The sequence below is a fragment of the Canis lupus genome, chromosome 7 (assembly GCF_048164855.1).
Source record: "Canis lupus baileyi chromosome 7, mCanLup2.hap1, whole genome shotgun sequence".
In the NCBI taxonomy this organism is placed as follows: Eukaryota; Metazoa; Chordata; class Mammalia; order Carnivora; family Canidae; genus Canis; species Canis lupus.
Genome location: NC_132844.1, coordinates 67,599,984 through 67,614,975, shown reverse-complemented (window position 1 = coordinate 67,614,975; position 14,992 = coordinate 67,599,984). Strand labels below are relative to the sequence as shown.

The window sequence follows — 14,992 nt, the reverse complement described above, 5'->3', positions numbered from 1 at the left end:
TTGGATCTGACACCAAAAGAAAGCAAAGGCGACAAAAGTAGAAATGAACAGAGGACTAAATCAAGCTAAAACTCTGGGCAGCCTGAGTGGCTCAATGGTTTAGCGTCACCTTCAGCCCAGGGCCTGATCCTGGAGAACCAGGATCCAGTCCCACATCAGGCTCCCTGCATGGAGCCTGCTTCTCCCTCTGCCTGTGTCTCTGCCTCTCTCTTTCTCTGTGTCTGTCATGAATAAATAAATAAAATCTTTAAAAAATAAATAATACTCTTCTGCACACCAAAAGAAACCATTAACAAAATGAGACGGCAATGTACTGAATAGGAGAAAATATCTGCAAACTATGTATCTGATAAGGGGTTAATATATAAGGAACTTGCACAACTCAATTGAAAAAAATCTTATTAAAAAATGAGGTGTGGGGATCCCTGAGTGGCTCAGTGGTTTAGCGCCTGCCTTTGGCCTTGGGGCGCGATCCTGGAGACCCGGGGTCGAGTCCCACGTCAGGCTCCCTGCATGGAGCCTGCTTCTCCCTCTGCCTGTGTCTCTGCCTCTCTCTCTCTCTATGTCTATCATGAATAAATAAAATCTTTTAAAAAAGTAAAAATAAAATAAAAAAATAAAAAATGAGGTGTGCCTGGTTGGCTCAATCCATTAAGCATCTGTCTTTGGCTCAGGTCATGATCTCAGAGTCCTGCAATTGAGTCCGGAGTTGGGTTCCCTGATCAATCGGGAGACTGCTTCTCCCTCTCCCTCCACCCTTTCTCTGCTTCTGCTCTCTGTCAAATAAATAAAATATTTTTTTAAAAATGAGCAGAGGATATAACTAGACATTCTTCCAAAAAGACATTAAGATGGCCAACAGGTAAATGAAAAGGTGCTCAACATCACTAAATCATCACAGAAATGCAAATCAAAACCACAACAAAATAGCACCTCACAACTGTCAGAATGACTATTATCAAAAAGAGAGAGAGAACAAGTGTTGGTGAGGATGTGGAGAAAAGGGAACCCTTGTGTGCTGCTGGTGGAAACATAAATTGGTGCAGAAAACTACAGAAAATAGGGTCAGTGGTTCCTCAAGAGATTAAAAATAGACCCAGCAATTCTACTTCTGAGTATTTATCTGAAAGAAATGAAACTGTTATCTCAAATTAAGTTACCTACATCCTCATGCTCATTACAGCATTACCTACAATAGCCAAGACACAGTCCACTGATGGAAGAATGGATAAAGATGTGGTGTGTGTATACAAACTTCCAGTAATTTTTTTTTAAGATTTTATTTATTTTTATTCATGAGAATACACATAGAGGAGAGAGAGGCAGAGACACAGGCGGAGAGAGAAGCAGGCTCCATGCAGGGAGCCTGACGTGGGACTCGATCCTGGGACTCCAGGATCATGCCCTGGGCTGAAGGCGGGGCTAAACCGCTGAGCCACCCAGGCTGCCCCAAACTTCCAATTATAAAATGAATAAGTCTTGGGGATATAATGTACAGAATGGTGACTAGAGTTAACAATGCTATATTGTGTATTTGATAGTTGCTCAGAAAGTAGATCTTAAAAGTTCTCATCACAAGGAAAGATTTACTTGTTATTCAGAGTTACTCACCTGCAACAGGAAAAATGTTAACTCACTGTTACAGGTGAGTAACTATGAATGGTAATGGATGTTATCTTACTGTGGTAAGATATGTTTTATCTTACTGTGTATAAATCATTCATTTGTGTACATTCAAAATTAATGTAATGTCACGTGAATTTTCTATGTTCTACGTGAATTTTATCTCAATTAAAAAAACATAAAGGCTAGAAAAATTCATAGTCATGGGTGTGCTTGGGTATTCAGGGAGGTGTTGCCTCAGTACAGGGAATTAATAATTAGTCCTAGACTGAACACTACCCTGGATCTATCTAACAAATCATAAATGTAAAATCTGAAAAGGATCCAACTGTTTCCAAGTGATATAACTGCATCCCAGAACAAAGCTCAAGAAGATTTATGGGAATGGAAAATATCCAGCAGCCAAATGCAAAAAAAAAAAAAAAAAATCACAAGATTACTAGGCAGCAAAGATGCAAGAAAACAAACCTGAAAACTCCAATAATCAATCATTCAAAACGAACCAGAACTGACATAGGCGCCAGAATTAGCAGACAAGGAAATTAAGCAGTTATAGCTATAGTCTGTATGTTAAAAAGTAGAGACATAGTACTATAAATATATAAACCTAAAATGAACTTCTGAGATGAAAAGTACAGTGTAAGAGATGAAAAACACACTGTATTGGATAAATGGCAGATTAGGCACTGCAGAATGAAAAGATTAGTGAACATGAATGGCACAGCAATAGAAACCATGCAAAATGATAAATACATGGAGAAAAAATATCGAAACCAACTAACCAGCTTACCCACCCACAAGAATAAGCTGTGGGGACAACTTCATGCAATGTAAAAAATAAAAAATAAAAAATAAAAAATAAATAAATAAAGGAGGGGAAGAAGAGAATGAAGATTTCTGCTCTTTGCCAACAGATCAACAAATCATAAAAGTAATGGCAGTTAACAACTCCATGACAATGTGTACTTCTAGTGCTTAGATTATGCTTGCCATTTCCTACTAAAAGGAATTAAGGCTTAAGAAGTAATGGCCAATTCCAGGTTCAGGACAGGAAATGTACAAGAGCCTGGAATATCTCGATGTGGCAAAGAATAAAGAAATTGCAAAGACTTATGTGTACCCTGACCTAAGTAAGAATTAAAAACTGAAAGAACAAAAATATGAGACATTTAGAGACTGAAACACTGACTAGATTAGACACTGAATAACAAAAAAACTGGTCCCAATTTTTTTTAGGTGTAATAATTGTATTGAGGTTATATTTTAACATCCTTGTCTCTTGGAGACACATTCTTTTTTAAGATTTTATTCATGAGACACAGACAGAGAGAGAGAGAGAGACAGGCAGAGACACAGGCAGAGGGAGAAGCAAGTTCCATGCAGGAAGCCCGATGTGGAATTTGATCCCAGGACCTCAGGATCATGCCCTGAGCCAAAGGCAGATGCCCAATTGCTGAGCCACCCAGGCGTCCCTGGAGATACATTCTAAGATAACTGTGAGTGAAATAATATATCTAAGGCTGGCCACAAAATTAGCAGGAGGTAGACAGAGACAAAACAAGATTACACAAGATCTAAAATGGGTAATGTGTCTTGTGGGGATTCATTAAACTATTCTACTTTTGTATACATGAAATATACCAAAACAGGACTTTTTGAAAATGCAGGTTCCTTAAAGAAACAACCCCCCCCCAAAAAAAACAAAAAAAATTTAAGTTATTCTCTTATATTCCTAGTTTCAATCTTTAATTTGTTGAAAGCTTACAATTTGACAATGGTATTTTAATCTGTAAGCAGTGATATAAAAATGACCAAACATTTAGTAGCTTAAGAAACAGAAAGAACTAGATAGAAGGATACATGAAAATTTTTTCTTGGGGAGGTGGTGTAAAGAAAAAACTTACAAAGTACTAAACACTGACGAGTCACATTTAGAGCACATTATGAGTAAGAGGAGCTAGGAAGAGGCAAAATACATATTAAAAAAAAGAAGTCTCCTAAAGACATAGTAGGTCATACAGATGGCCAAAAAAGGACACTCACCAGTTAATGTCAATAGTATATATAGAACAGTTGTCCCTCTTTCATCACTTCTTGCCCCTTACCACCTACGGAAGTAGAATGAACGATGTATACTGAAGTCTACATAACTGACTTTCTAGTTCAAGGCCCCTTATATTTCAGTATGGGAAAGGACAGTGCTCTGGAAATGCTCAGATGCAAAGAAAAATACAGATATATACCTCCATGCAGACATGCTTATGTTGTGAGAAGAGAACAGCATAATCCATTAACCATTAACTCAGTGCTCTGAGTTTTATCCTTTTCAATCTCTATTAGCAGCAAAACTGCAGTAGCCAAGATACTTGGGAGACAAGCAGAAGGAAGGGCAAAGAGAACCGGGCTCAGGACAAAGGACTCAGTGGATAAAACTACAGAGAAACCACCTGTTAATACTTGGGAAATCCCTTGGAACTTTAAATTCAAATCCACTAAGATTTCAATAGTTAAAAGCAAAATCAAAAACAAAACCTTTCTTCATTAGACTCCAAAGGTACTCAGCATTACTGAAGAGACTATTTAGAATATTTCTAATTTTACTTGTAACTTTCCCAAATGAGCAGAGAGTTGGCATGACATTATAAGATCAAATAATAGGGAAACAGAATCTAATGGCCATCGTGACATCCTAATGTATGATTTTAGATCTTGGTTATTAGCCTTATTATATGCACACAGAGTAAGCCATCTACAAAGTGACCACAATAGTCACAAGATTCTATTTTATTTATTTATTTAAAGATTTTTTTATTCATGTATTCGAGAGAGATAGAGAAGAGACAGAGAGGCAGAGGGAGAAGCAGGCCAAAGGCAGAATCTTAACCCCAGAACCACCCAGGCATCCCTGTGATTTGTACTTTTCCAAGGAAGTAACTCACAACTAAATTCAGAATGGCAGGTATAATACACATTATCACCTGTTTTCTCTCATTTTTCCATTCAAATCTCTTACCATAGTCCACATGATGCCAGAATCAGATGAAGCCCATCTCCTTAAAAAAAGATCATAATTGGCAATTAACAGTATGTGTTAATTTAGCTTCTCTTAAGAAGCTAAATATGTAAGAATAGTAGAATGAGAAATGAAATTTCTTTCCTTTTACATTTTTCAGTAGTTTATGAACAGGCAGTTTTAGACTCTCCAATCCAAGTGAGATTCTACTTCATCTTTTATTTTGAAAAGTCTGACAGGCCTTCATAAGCATGGCTGTCACAACAATCAATCAGCTCACTACTTGTCACTTTGATATTAACTTAGGAAAATATCAGGTAAGGTTCCTTCCAACACTAGAAATTCTAAAAATGCAGATAAAAACATAAAACAAGTCAGTTTTTTCAATATGCTAAAATGCAATCATACCTGTTTAAATTCTAAGCATAACCTATATGCACAGTCTCCTCAATGCTGAAGGCTGGAAGATAATAAAATGTGTTACATTTTTCTTCGCCCAGTGTTTCTCATGAAAAATTACTTCCATTAAAGTTTCTGTACTAGGGATCCCTGGGTGGCGCAGCGGTTTGGCGCCTGCCTTTGGCCCGGGGCACGATCCTGGAGACCCGGGATCGAATCCCACGTTGGGCTCCCGGTGCATGGAGCCTGCTTCTCCCTCTGCCTGTGTCTCTGCCTCTCTCTCTCTCTCTCTGTGACTATCATAAATAAATAAAAATTTAAAAATTAAAAAAAAAAAAAGTTTCTGTACTAATTGATAAAAATCTCAGAACCTATACTACTACTGTTTTTATTTTTTTACGTTTTTCTTTTGACTTGGTTTGATTTGCTTGGGAAGGGGAAAAAATGTAAAGCAATACCTTGACATCGCTCTACAACACTGTAAGTTACAACATATAAAGATAAACAAGATTTACATCTGTGTTCAGAAGTTTACAATAACACAAAGTAGTTTGATTATACTTTGCCTTGAGAAAAGAGATGAATGCTATAAATCTGGTTCCTTTCATGGAGATAAGGTTATTTCGTGATTTATTTTCAAACAGGTTCTTAAAAGGATACGTGTTCCATTAACTCCTGATATTTTAAAGTCATCTAGTAGTTGAACAACCATTTCTCTATTTGGATCATTAGGGTCTGAATTACGAACCTACGGTGGGAAAGAGACAGTATTTAGTGTAAAGGAAATCACTGAAATAAGCCAAATGGTGGGGAGGGAACACCTGCAACATATGTAACAAAAGATTAATGACAAAGAAAAACATTAAAATTTTAGTAACTCAAATATGCAAAGAAATAAATGGAGCACAAAAGGAAATACAACTGACAAAGACTATTGCTCTAATTCAACCATTTTTCTACTAAAAGTGTGACTCCCAAATTAACTGCTGGTTACCAAGCCATAAGGAATTAAGGAGTTTTACAGGATGCAAATCAACCATTGAACCAACATTCATCATGCTGTTTACTCAAGCTGACCTTTCCCCCGCATAGGAAAACCTTCTCAATGAAGGGAGCAAGCAGTACTGATTTAATTTTCGGACACAGGCTTGTCAGACTGGCACTTTGAAAATTACTTTTAGAGCTCTCCTGGTCTAACATCCTCACTTTACAAATGAAAACTCTAAGGCTCAGAAGAAATGTAGTGATGACCTGGAGGAGAATACTGGACTAGGGCTGGTCTTAAAGCCCAGGTTTTACAACTCTGAATTTAAGCTCCTTCTACCATAGCTTCCTAATTTATAACAAAACTAAATTTTTATAAATTTGCCAAGTTTTCAGATATAAAAGGAATAAGCAGTGTTTGTTTTATAGATTTTTGTAATACTTTAAAGCATAAAATAGAAGTGATATACTTATTCACACTTTACTCTTTTTTTTTAATTAATTTCAGAGGTATGGTTTAGTGATTCAGCTATTGTATATGACACCCAGTGTTCATTACATCCCGTGCCCTCCTTAATGCCCATCACCCAGTTACCTCATTCTCCCAACCTCCCCTCTAGCAACCCTATTTATTTCCTATAGTTACGAGTCTCCTAAGGTTTGTCTCTCTCTAATTTTGCCATATTTTACTTTTCCTTCCTCTATGTTCATCTATTTTGTTTCTTAAATTCCACACATAAAAAAAATTCCACATGACTGAAAACATACTTGTTTTTCTCTGACTTATTTCACTTAGCATTCCATCCACATCATAACAAATGGCAAGGATTTGCCATTTGATGGCTAAGTAATATTCCATTGTATATACACACACATCTTCTTTATCCATTCATCTGTGATGGACATCTGGGCTCTTATTTTGGTTATTGTCACACTTTACTTTTAACCTCAGTAGGAAAGTAAAACATATTTTGTGCTATCTGGTATATAAAACATGCTCAATAAACATTTCCATTTATTTGAAAGTTTTTTTCAGTGTTTATGATGGAAATCCACCACTTCCCCCATCACATGCACAGAATGTATAAATATTGTTATCTGCCTCTACATCTTTAAAGGATATTGGAACTTTACAATAAAAATTAGTCATGCTAAAAAGTCTACATTTGGTATATCTTAATTCAGTAAAATTTTGCTTACGATGCTTTTTCACACATATGATCTAATACTCACTGATTTCAGCAACCGGATTTCATCTAGTGCTGTTTCAGTATAATGTTCAGCACTTTTAACTACTTTCATTGCCACAAACTTCTTCCCCCTGAGAACAAACACAAGCAGTTTAGACTAATGCTCTATCCTTACTTTAGGAAGGTAAGATTTAGCCATAATCGGGAGGCAGTGACAAAGTACAAATAATGATCCATGTTTCCTTGTACTTTAAACATAAATTATTTCTATGCAATCACGTGTAAGTGGTAATGGGACTAACTGACCAGATTTCGTTTAGAGAAGGAAGAAAACCTGTTCTCAGGTAATGTCAGCCACACATATTTTCTCCAAGTTAAAGTCTATCTTCTGAATGTTTCTTTGAATCCAAGTAAAACCACAAAATGGGAGTAAGCAAGGGGGAGAACCACATCAGACCAGAAGTATCCTGTATATCTATCTACATGTTGAAAGCTGAAAGCTTAAAAACTATAACCAAAAAAAAAAAAAAAAAAAAAAAACCCCACCTATAACCCTTTCCTATAAGAAGCCAGAAGAAATACTTGGGGTGAAATCAAACTGATTTAAAAAAAAAGTGTTTAGATCTCAATTACTGTCTCATCAAAGATTATCTATATTTGTAGGTAAGCATCCAATGTTAATTGCCTATACTTTTATGTAGGAAAAATTTTAGAGGTTGAGCAAATCTGGGGCAGCCCTGGTGGCCCAGCAGTTTAGCACCTTTGGCCCAGGGCAGGATCCTAGAGACCTGGGATTGAGTCCCACATCAGGCTCCCTGCATGGAGCCTGGTTCTCCCTCTGCCTCTGTCTCTGCCTCTCTCTGTGTGTCTCTCATGAATAAATAAATAAAATCTTTTTTAAAAAGCGGGGGGGTGGGGGGGTGAGCAAATCTCTTACCAAAGCAAAATACAACAGAATAATTTCACATAGGCTGATACAGGATATCATCTAAAAATATAACTACCCCAATTAAAACAAAACAGACAAAAACACTCTATGAATTTATATACCACACTTTCATTGAATATTTGCAATGCTTTTAATTTCTGAGTTCCAAGTGCCTTATGAATACTAATTTAAAACAATCTTTTGTCTTTAAGGTGCCTCTTTCCCAGAGGAAAGACAATCTTGCTCAAGAACATAAAGATTATCAGGCGGCCCCGGTGGCGCAGCGGTTTAGTGCCGCCTGCAGCCCAGGGTGTGATCCTGGAGACCCGGGATCGAGTCCCACATTGGGCTCCCTGCATGGAGCGTGCTTCTCCCTCTCTGCCTCTCTCTGTGTGTGTGTCTCTCGTAAATAAATAAAATCTTAAAAATAAAAAAAGGAAGGTTGTGTGTGGCATAACCTCCACCGCCATCCTTATAAAAAAAAAAAAAAAAAACATAGAGATTATCAACAACAAAATTCTGATCAAGAAATCAGCCTAGAGCTAGAGTGAAGGCAGGATTATCTCTGGAAAATCATATGAAAAAACTAAGGCATTACCTAACTAATTCTTTTGCAGGACCACTACAACTTACTGAATATCCCATGATAACCACACTGTTGAAAAGTGTCCCCAGCCCAACTTTCGGATGACGTGATATCTCCCATTGAATAAATCTCCAATTTTCACAAGATGATAACCTCCTGGAAAAAACAAGAGGAAGTAAACAATCACTTGAGTAGTAAGAAAAAATACCTCTCATTTCATTTTTTAACATCTATACACCGTTCATCAAGTAAAAGTGGCTTCTTCTATATAATCAGTTGAATAGACAAAATTTAAGTCAGCTACACAGTATTACTGAACTCATAAGAAAAAATCTTAGGGATGTCTGGGTAGCTCAGGTGGTTAAGCATCCAACTCTTGATTTCAACTTAGTCATGATTCTCGAGGGTCATGAGATAGAGTCCTGCACTGAGCTCTATGCTCAAGAGGGAGTCTGCTAGAGATTCTCTCTCTTTCTGCCCCTGCCCCCTCTCTGATGTGCTCTCTAGATAAATCAATAAATCTTAGGGACGCTTGGGTGGCTCAGCGGTTGGGTATCTGCCCTTGGCCCAAGGCGTGATCCTGGAGTCCCAGGATCCAGTCTCACATTGGGTTCCCTGCATGGAGCCTGCTTCTCTCTCTGTGTGTGTCTTGTCCCATCCCCTCTGTGTCTCTCAGGAATAAACTTAAAAAAAAAAACTTTAATAAATAAATAAATCTTTAAAAAGAAGCCTTAGGGAGTAAGATTAATGATTTATTTATTATTTTTAAAGATTTTATTTATTTATTCATGAGAGACACAGAGAGAGAGAGAGAGAGAGAGAGAGAGAGATGCAGAGACACAGGCAGAGGGAGAAGCAGGCTCCATGCAGGGAGCCTGACATGGGACTCAATCCCGGGTCTCCAGGATCAGGCCCCGGGCTGAAGGTGGCACTAAGCTGCTGAGCCACCGAGGCTGCCCAAGATTAATGATTTAGAGTAAGCAAATAATCTTTTGTTGAACAACCAAGTTACTTAAAAAAAAATAAGTCATTCTCGGGATGCCTTGAGTGGCTCAGTGGTTGAGCGGCTGCCTTTGGCTCAGGGCGTGATCCCAGGGTCCTAGGATCGAGTCCCACATCGGGCTCCCTGCGTGGAGCCTGCTTCTGCCTCTGCCTGTGTCTCTGCCTCTCTCTCCGTGTCTCTCATGAATAAATAAATAAAACCTTTAAAAAAAAAATAAGTCATTCTCAAACAAAAATAAGGCTATGGGGCAGCCCAGATGGCTCAGCGGTTTAGCGCCACCTTCAGTCCAGGGCGTGATCCCGGAGACCCGGGATCGAGTCCCATGTCAGGCTCCCTGCATTGGGCCTGTTTCTCCCTCTGCCTGTCTCTCTCTCTCTCTCTCTCTCTCTCTCTCTGTATCTGTGAATAAATAAAATCTTAAAAAAAAAAAAAAAAAGGCTATGTACGACAATATTCTCACCCCTCAATAATCGATTACTTATCTAAATATACACGTTTATAAATAAAATCTATTTATACTTGTAGTCTTAGGGTGTATTTTTATGAGATTAATTAATTCCATTTAACTAAAAAGAGAGAGTGGGGGGGCAGGGTGCCTGAGTGGCTCAGCAGTTTAGCGCCCGGGGTGGTCCCGAGGTCCCGGGATCGACTCCCACATTGGGCTTCTTCCTGCATGGAGCCTGCTTCTCCCTCTGCCTGTGTCTTTGCCTCTCTCTCTCTCATGAATAAATAAATAAATAAAATCTTTTAAAAAGAGAGAGAGACAGAGACAGAGATAGAGATTCTTTTCATAAAATACAACACAACACAACACAACACAACACAACACAGGAAGGCCTAAAAAGGCTGCCAACAGTGGCAGGAATCAAGAATATTTTTACATCTCTCTCTGCTTGCTCAGAATAACACAAACCAGGTTCTCCTAGATGGTAAGATACATTCTGTCATTACTTGCCACCCAGAATCCTAGAAAGTCTCACAAAGAAACAAAAAAGATCCCAGGTAACTTTAACAGTTGAAGTATCTCTAATTTCAGTTTAACTTAGCTTAGCAATCAACACTATGAAAAAAAGGTAATGAAATGGTTTTTTGAAGTCTATATACCAAATCTCATCTGTGGTTATTTCTGGGTGATACATATTACAGAGGACTTTTCTTTTTTAATATATTCTGAAATTTTCTAAGGAGAAAGTGCACTAGCATTTTTAAGGAGAAAAAAGGTAAAAACAGATTTAATATAAAACCAAGCTTTAATAAACTAAATTGAACTGAGAGGAAATACTATTTTTTATACTTCAAGAAAAGGATGCAAGAAGCAGAAAACATCAAAACAGCTTATGTTTATAGACCAAACAGTCAGGTGAGATAGGGCATTACATGAATCAGGTCTTACTTGGTATCTCCTCTTCAAAAGGCTTACCTTTACAATAGTCATTGGGATCTTCCTGCTCATCATCATCAGATCCGAGAATCTCCTCTTCCTGCTCTGGTAGATCACTTTCAGAGTGGGGAGCAGAGCCTCGGTGCTGAGTTTCAGATCTAAGAAATAATACAAACATGTTCATTCCATAAGGACAGAATAAAATGGGACATTAAGAAAACATCATTATCAAAATGTCTCCCCACTCAACAGATAATATAAACAGAATATTATCTAGTGGCATCCTAAGAAAGTATTAGCTACAGCTACCACTTTATCTTCTTAGGAAAATAATACTTAAAGGAAAAAAAAGGATTTATTTGAGACGGAGAGAGTGAGTGTGCATGAGTGGGAGGGGCTGAGGGGTAGGGAGAGAGAATCTCAAGCGGACTTATGGTGAGCCCAACATGGAACTTGATCTCCTGACCCTAAGATCACAACCTAAGCTGAAACCAAGAGTTGGGAGACTTAACTGTGCCACCCAGATGCCCCAGGAAAGCAATACTTTAAAAAAAGTTAATACATGATTAAATAAAATCTGGGAAACACATAGAAGTACAAAAGGAAAAAAATTACTTAAAAAAAAATATCCAGGGATCCCTGGGTGGCGCAGCGGTTTAGCGCCTGCCTTTGGCCCAGGGCGCGATCCTGGAGACCCGGGATCAAATCCCACGTCGGGCTCCCAGTGCATGGAGCCTGCTTCTCCCTCTGCCTATGTCTCTGCCTCTCTCTCTCTGTGACTATCAAAAAAAAAAAAAATTAAAATAAAAAAAATATCCAAACAAAATTGCTGATAAAGCTATTTTTTTCAGTATTTTCCTATACTTTTATGAAAATATAGATCTCTAATCACAAACTACATAAACAAATTTATATCCTGCTTTTCCTGTTTTAAGTTTTCTCCCATTCCTATGCAATCTCTTAAATCTCACATATTTCCCTTACACATATCACCACTCACTTTGGCACATACTGGTTGAGTGTTTGCCTTCGGCTTGGGTTGTGATCTCAGGTCCTGAGATCAAGTCCTGCATCGGGCTCCCCACAGGGAGCCTGCTTCTCCCTCTGCCTATGTCTCTGCCTCTCTCTGTGTCCCTCATGAATAAATGGATGGAATCTTAAAAACAAAAAAGACAGAAACATTCTCCCTATTTATAAAAATAACATGTTATATATAGAAAATTTGGAAAATATTTTAAGACACTTCTCCTCTGAAAAAAATTAATATTTTAAACTATTTCTTTCCAGCCTGTGGCCATGAATGGCTTTTAGAGTTATTATATAACTATGACTTTTCTAAAGGAGTTGTAACTGAGTTATATCTCCTGCCATATCTGGGCTTCTGGTATTTGAGTATTAACAGGTTTGGAAAATTTAGCTTACTTCATAGGTAAAAATGGTTTCTCATTTTATAATGAGTTAATTTTAGTAATTCCTTTCTCTACATGCCATCAATTAAATGTAACATATTTTGTACACTGAGACGTTCAAAGGCAAAAAGACTTGGGTTTGCATTCAGGTTAACACCTATTACACCTCCCTGGTTTATAAAGTTTTAAGCACAATAAGCTGGGTACACAACATTCCTTTCAATAGTTATAGGAAAAGGAATTTTAATTCTCATTTTTCAATACATTATTTACCTTTTCATCATCTTGTTTTATCAGATTGTTTTTTCTGACTAATGATTCAGATTTAGACTTTTGGTGACCTTTCCAACCTGCCTCAATTCTTGGTACTTTTTTTTTTTTGTCTTCCAAGAGTACAAAAGTAGCTATAATATATGATTCAATGTGTTCATTTTTAGTGAAAACAAGTCTTTGGGATACTCATTTAGTAAAGAACTACTTGGCCGACTTTCTTAGGTGGAAACAAGGAGTCTGAATGGATATTCCTAAATTTAAGATTAAGATGAATTTCTAAAACAGATTCTCTAATTTCAAACTTGTACCTTTCACAATTAAAAATACAAAAAATAAATTATACTTTGTAGGAACTACAATTGTATGTGTGCTGCTGAAGCAAACACAAGAACTACAATTGTGAAACTTCTGAAAAGTAGTGAGATACAAGCAGTGAAAACCAAACATAAAAATACTGAAATGGGGGGATCCCTGGGTGGCTCAGTGGTTTAGCGCCTGCCGTTGGCCCAGGGCGCGATCCTGGAGTCCCGGGGTCGAGTCCCGTGTTGGGCTCCTGGCATGGAGCCTGCTTCTCCCTCCTCCTGTGTCTCTGCCTCTCTCTATGTCTATCATAAATAATAAATAAATAAATATTTTTTAAAAAAATACTGAAATGGGACACCTGAGTGGCTCAGTGGTTGAGTGTCTGCCTTTGGTTCAGGTCATGATCCCAGGGGTCCTGGGATGGAGTCCTGTACCAGGCTCCCCACAGGGAGCCTGCTTTTTCCTCTACTTATGTCTCTGCCTCTCTCTGTGTGTGTCTCATGAATAAATAAATACAATCTTTTTTAAAATGCCAAAATATGGGATCCCTGGGTGGTGCAGCGGTTTGGCGCCTGCCTTTGGCCCAGGGCGCGATCCGGGAGACCCTAGATCGAATCCCACATCGGGCTCCCGGTGCATGGAGCCTGCTTCTCCCTCTGCCTGTGTCTCTGCCTCTCTCTCTCTCTCTGTGTGACTATCATAAATAAATAAAAATTAAAAAAATAAAAATAAAAAAATAAAATGCCAAAATATTAGAATTCTACAAATATCATGGGATTCGTAACATTAAAAAATTATTCTTTAAAGATCTGGACATTCTTTTTTTTTTTTAATCCCTGTTTGAATTTTAAAGATTGATTGATTGATTTATGAGAGAGAGAGAGAGAGAGAGAGAGAGAGGCGCAGAGACACAGGCAGAGGGAGCAGCAGGCTCCATGCAGGGCCCAACGTGGGATTCCATCCTGGACCTGGGGATCAAGCCCTCAGATGCTCAACTGCTGAGCCACCTAGGTGCCCCAATTTCCTGTATTTCAATGTAAATTTAATCCTTTTCATTATGTCTATTCTCTCTGGAACATGTTTTTTTCAGACACTGGACTCTAACTGACTACCTTAGTTTTCTTATATTTTCTATCTCCTTAGATTTTATTGTTCTTCTACTTTTTAGATTTATTTTCCTAACTTGTGCTGTTACACTTCTACCATATTTTAAATTTCCTACTTTAGGTAAACTCTATGCCCAATGCAGGGCTTGAACTCACAACCCTGAGATCAAGACTTGTATGCTCTTCTGACTGGGCTGCACTCCATTTTTGCTCTTTTTTTTACAGACTCCTGCTGAGGAGTTTAATGATGCACTGCCTTTTTTTTTTTTTTTCTTAAAGATTTTATTTATTCATTATAGACAGAGAGAGAGGGAGAGAGGGAGAGAGAGAGAGAGAGAGAGAGAGGCAGAGACACAGGCAGAGGGAGAAGCAGGCTCCATGCAGGGAGCCTGATGTGGGTGGGACTTGATCCCGGGACTCCAGCATCATGCCCTGGGCAGAAGGCAGGCACTAAGACCACTAAGCTACCCATGGATCTCGATGCACTGCCTTCTTTAACCTTAAGGATACTAGTTATGGCTTTAAGTTTCTTTCTGATCCTGTATATCATCCTGGTTTTCTCAAACTGCCCATGTTTAACTAAAGCCTTGCTTTTATAAACAATGTCCCTCAAGGAATATCAGGCAACTGAAAAAGTCTGTCATAAAAAGATAAAAACAAAAATAAATTTTGATGAGACAGTTACTATTAGATAATGAAGATAATATGGTGACAGGATTAAAGAATTCAGAATTAGTGTTAACTTTCACTGATGAGGAGTTTTAAGAATAAAAAAACGGAAAGAAATGCTACAG

General features: G+C 38.0%; 1 protein-coding gene and 1 long non-coding RNA gene across 2 annotated transcripts in view; both read right to left on the bottom strand.

Moving 5' to 3' along the window:
• Positions 1 to 14,992, bottom strand: part of SRPK1 (SRSF protein kinase 1) — a 93,121-nt gene that overhangs the window by 28,802 nt on the left and 49,327 nt on the right. The window contains 4 exon segments of the mRNA XM_072833286.1: positions 5,696 to 5,783; positions 7,253 to 7,340; positions 8,771 to 8,879; positions 11,147 to 11,265. Coding sequence (XP_072689387.1) covers positions 5,696 to 5,783; positions 7,253 to 7,340; positions 8,771 to 8,879; positions 11,147 to 11,265 — 404 coding nt within the window.
• On the bottom strand, positions 2,242 to 5,689 carry LOC140637144 (uncharacterized). Its single transcript, XR_012034393.1, has 3 exons — positions 5,045 to 5,689; positions 4,637 to 4,676; positions 2,242 to 3,731 (listed from the first exon to the last, which is right to left on the bottom strand). It is a non-coding gene; the product is annotated as an uncharacterized lncRNA (long non-coding RNA).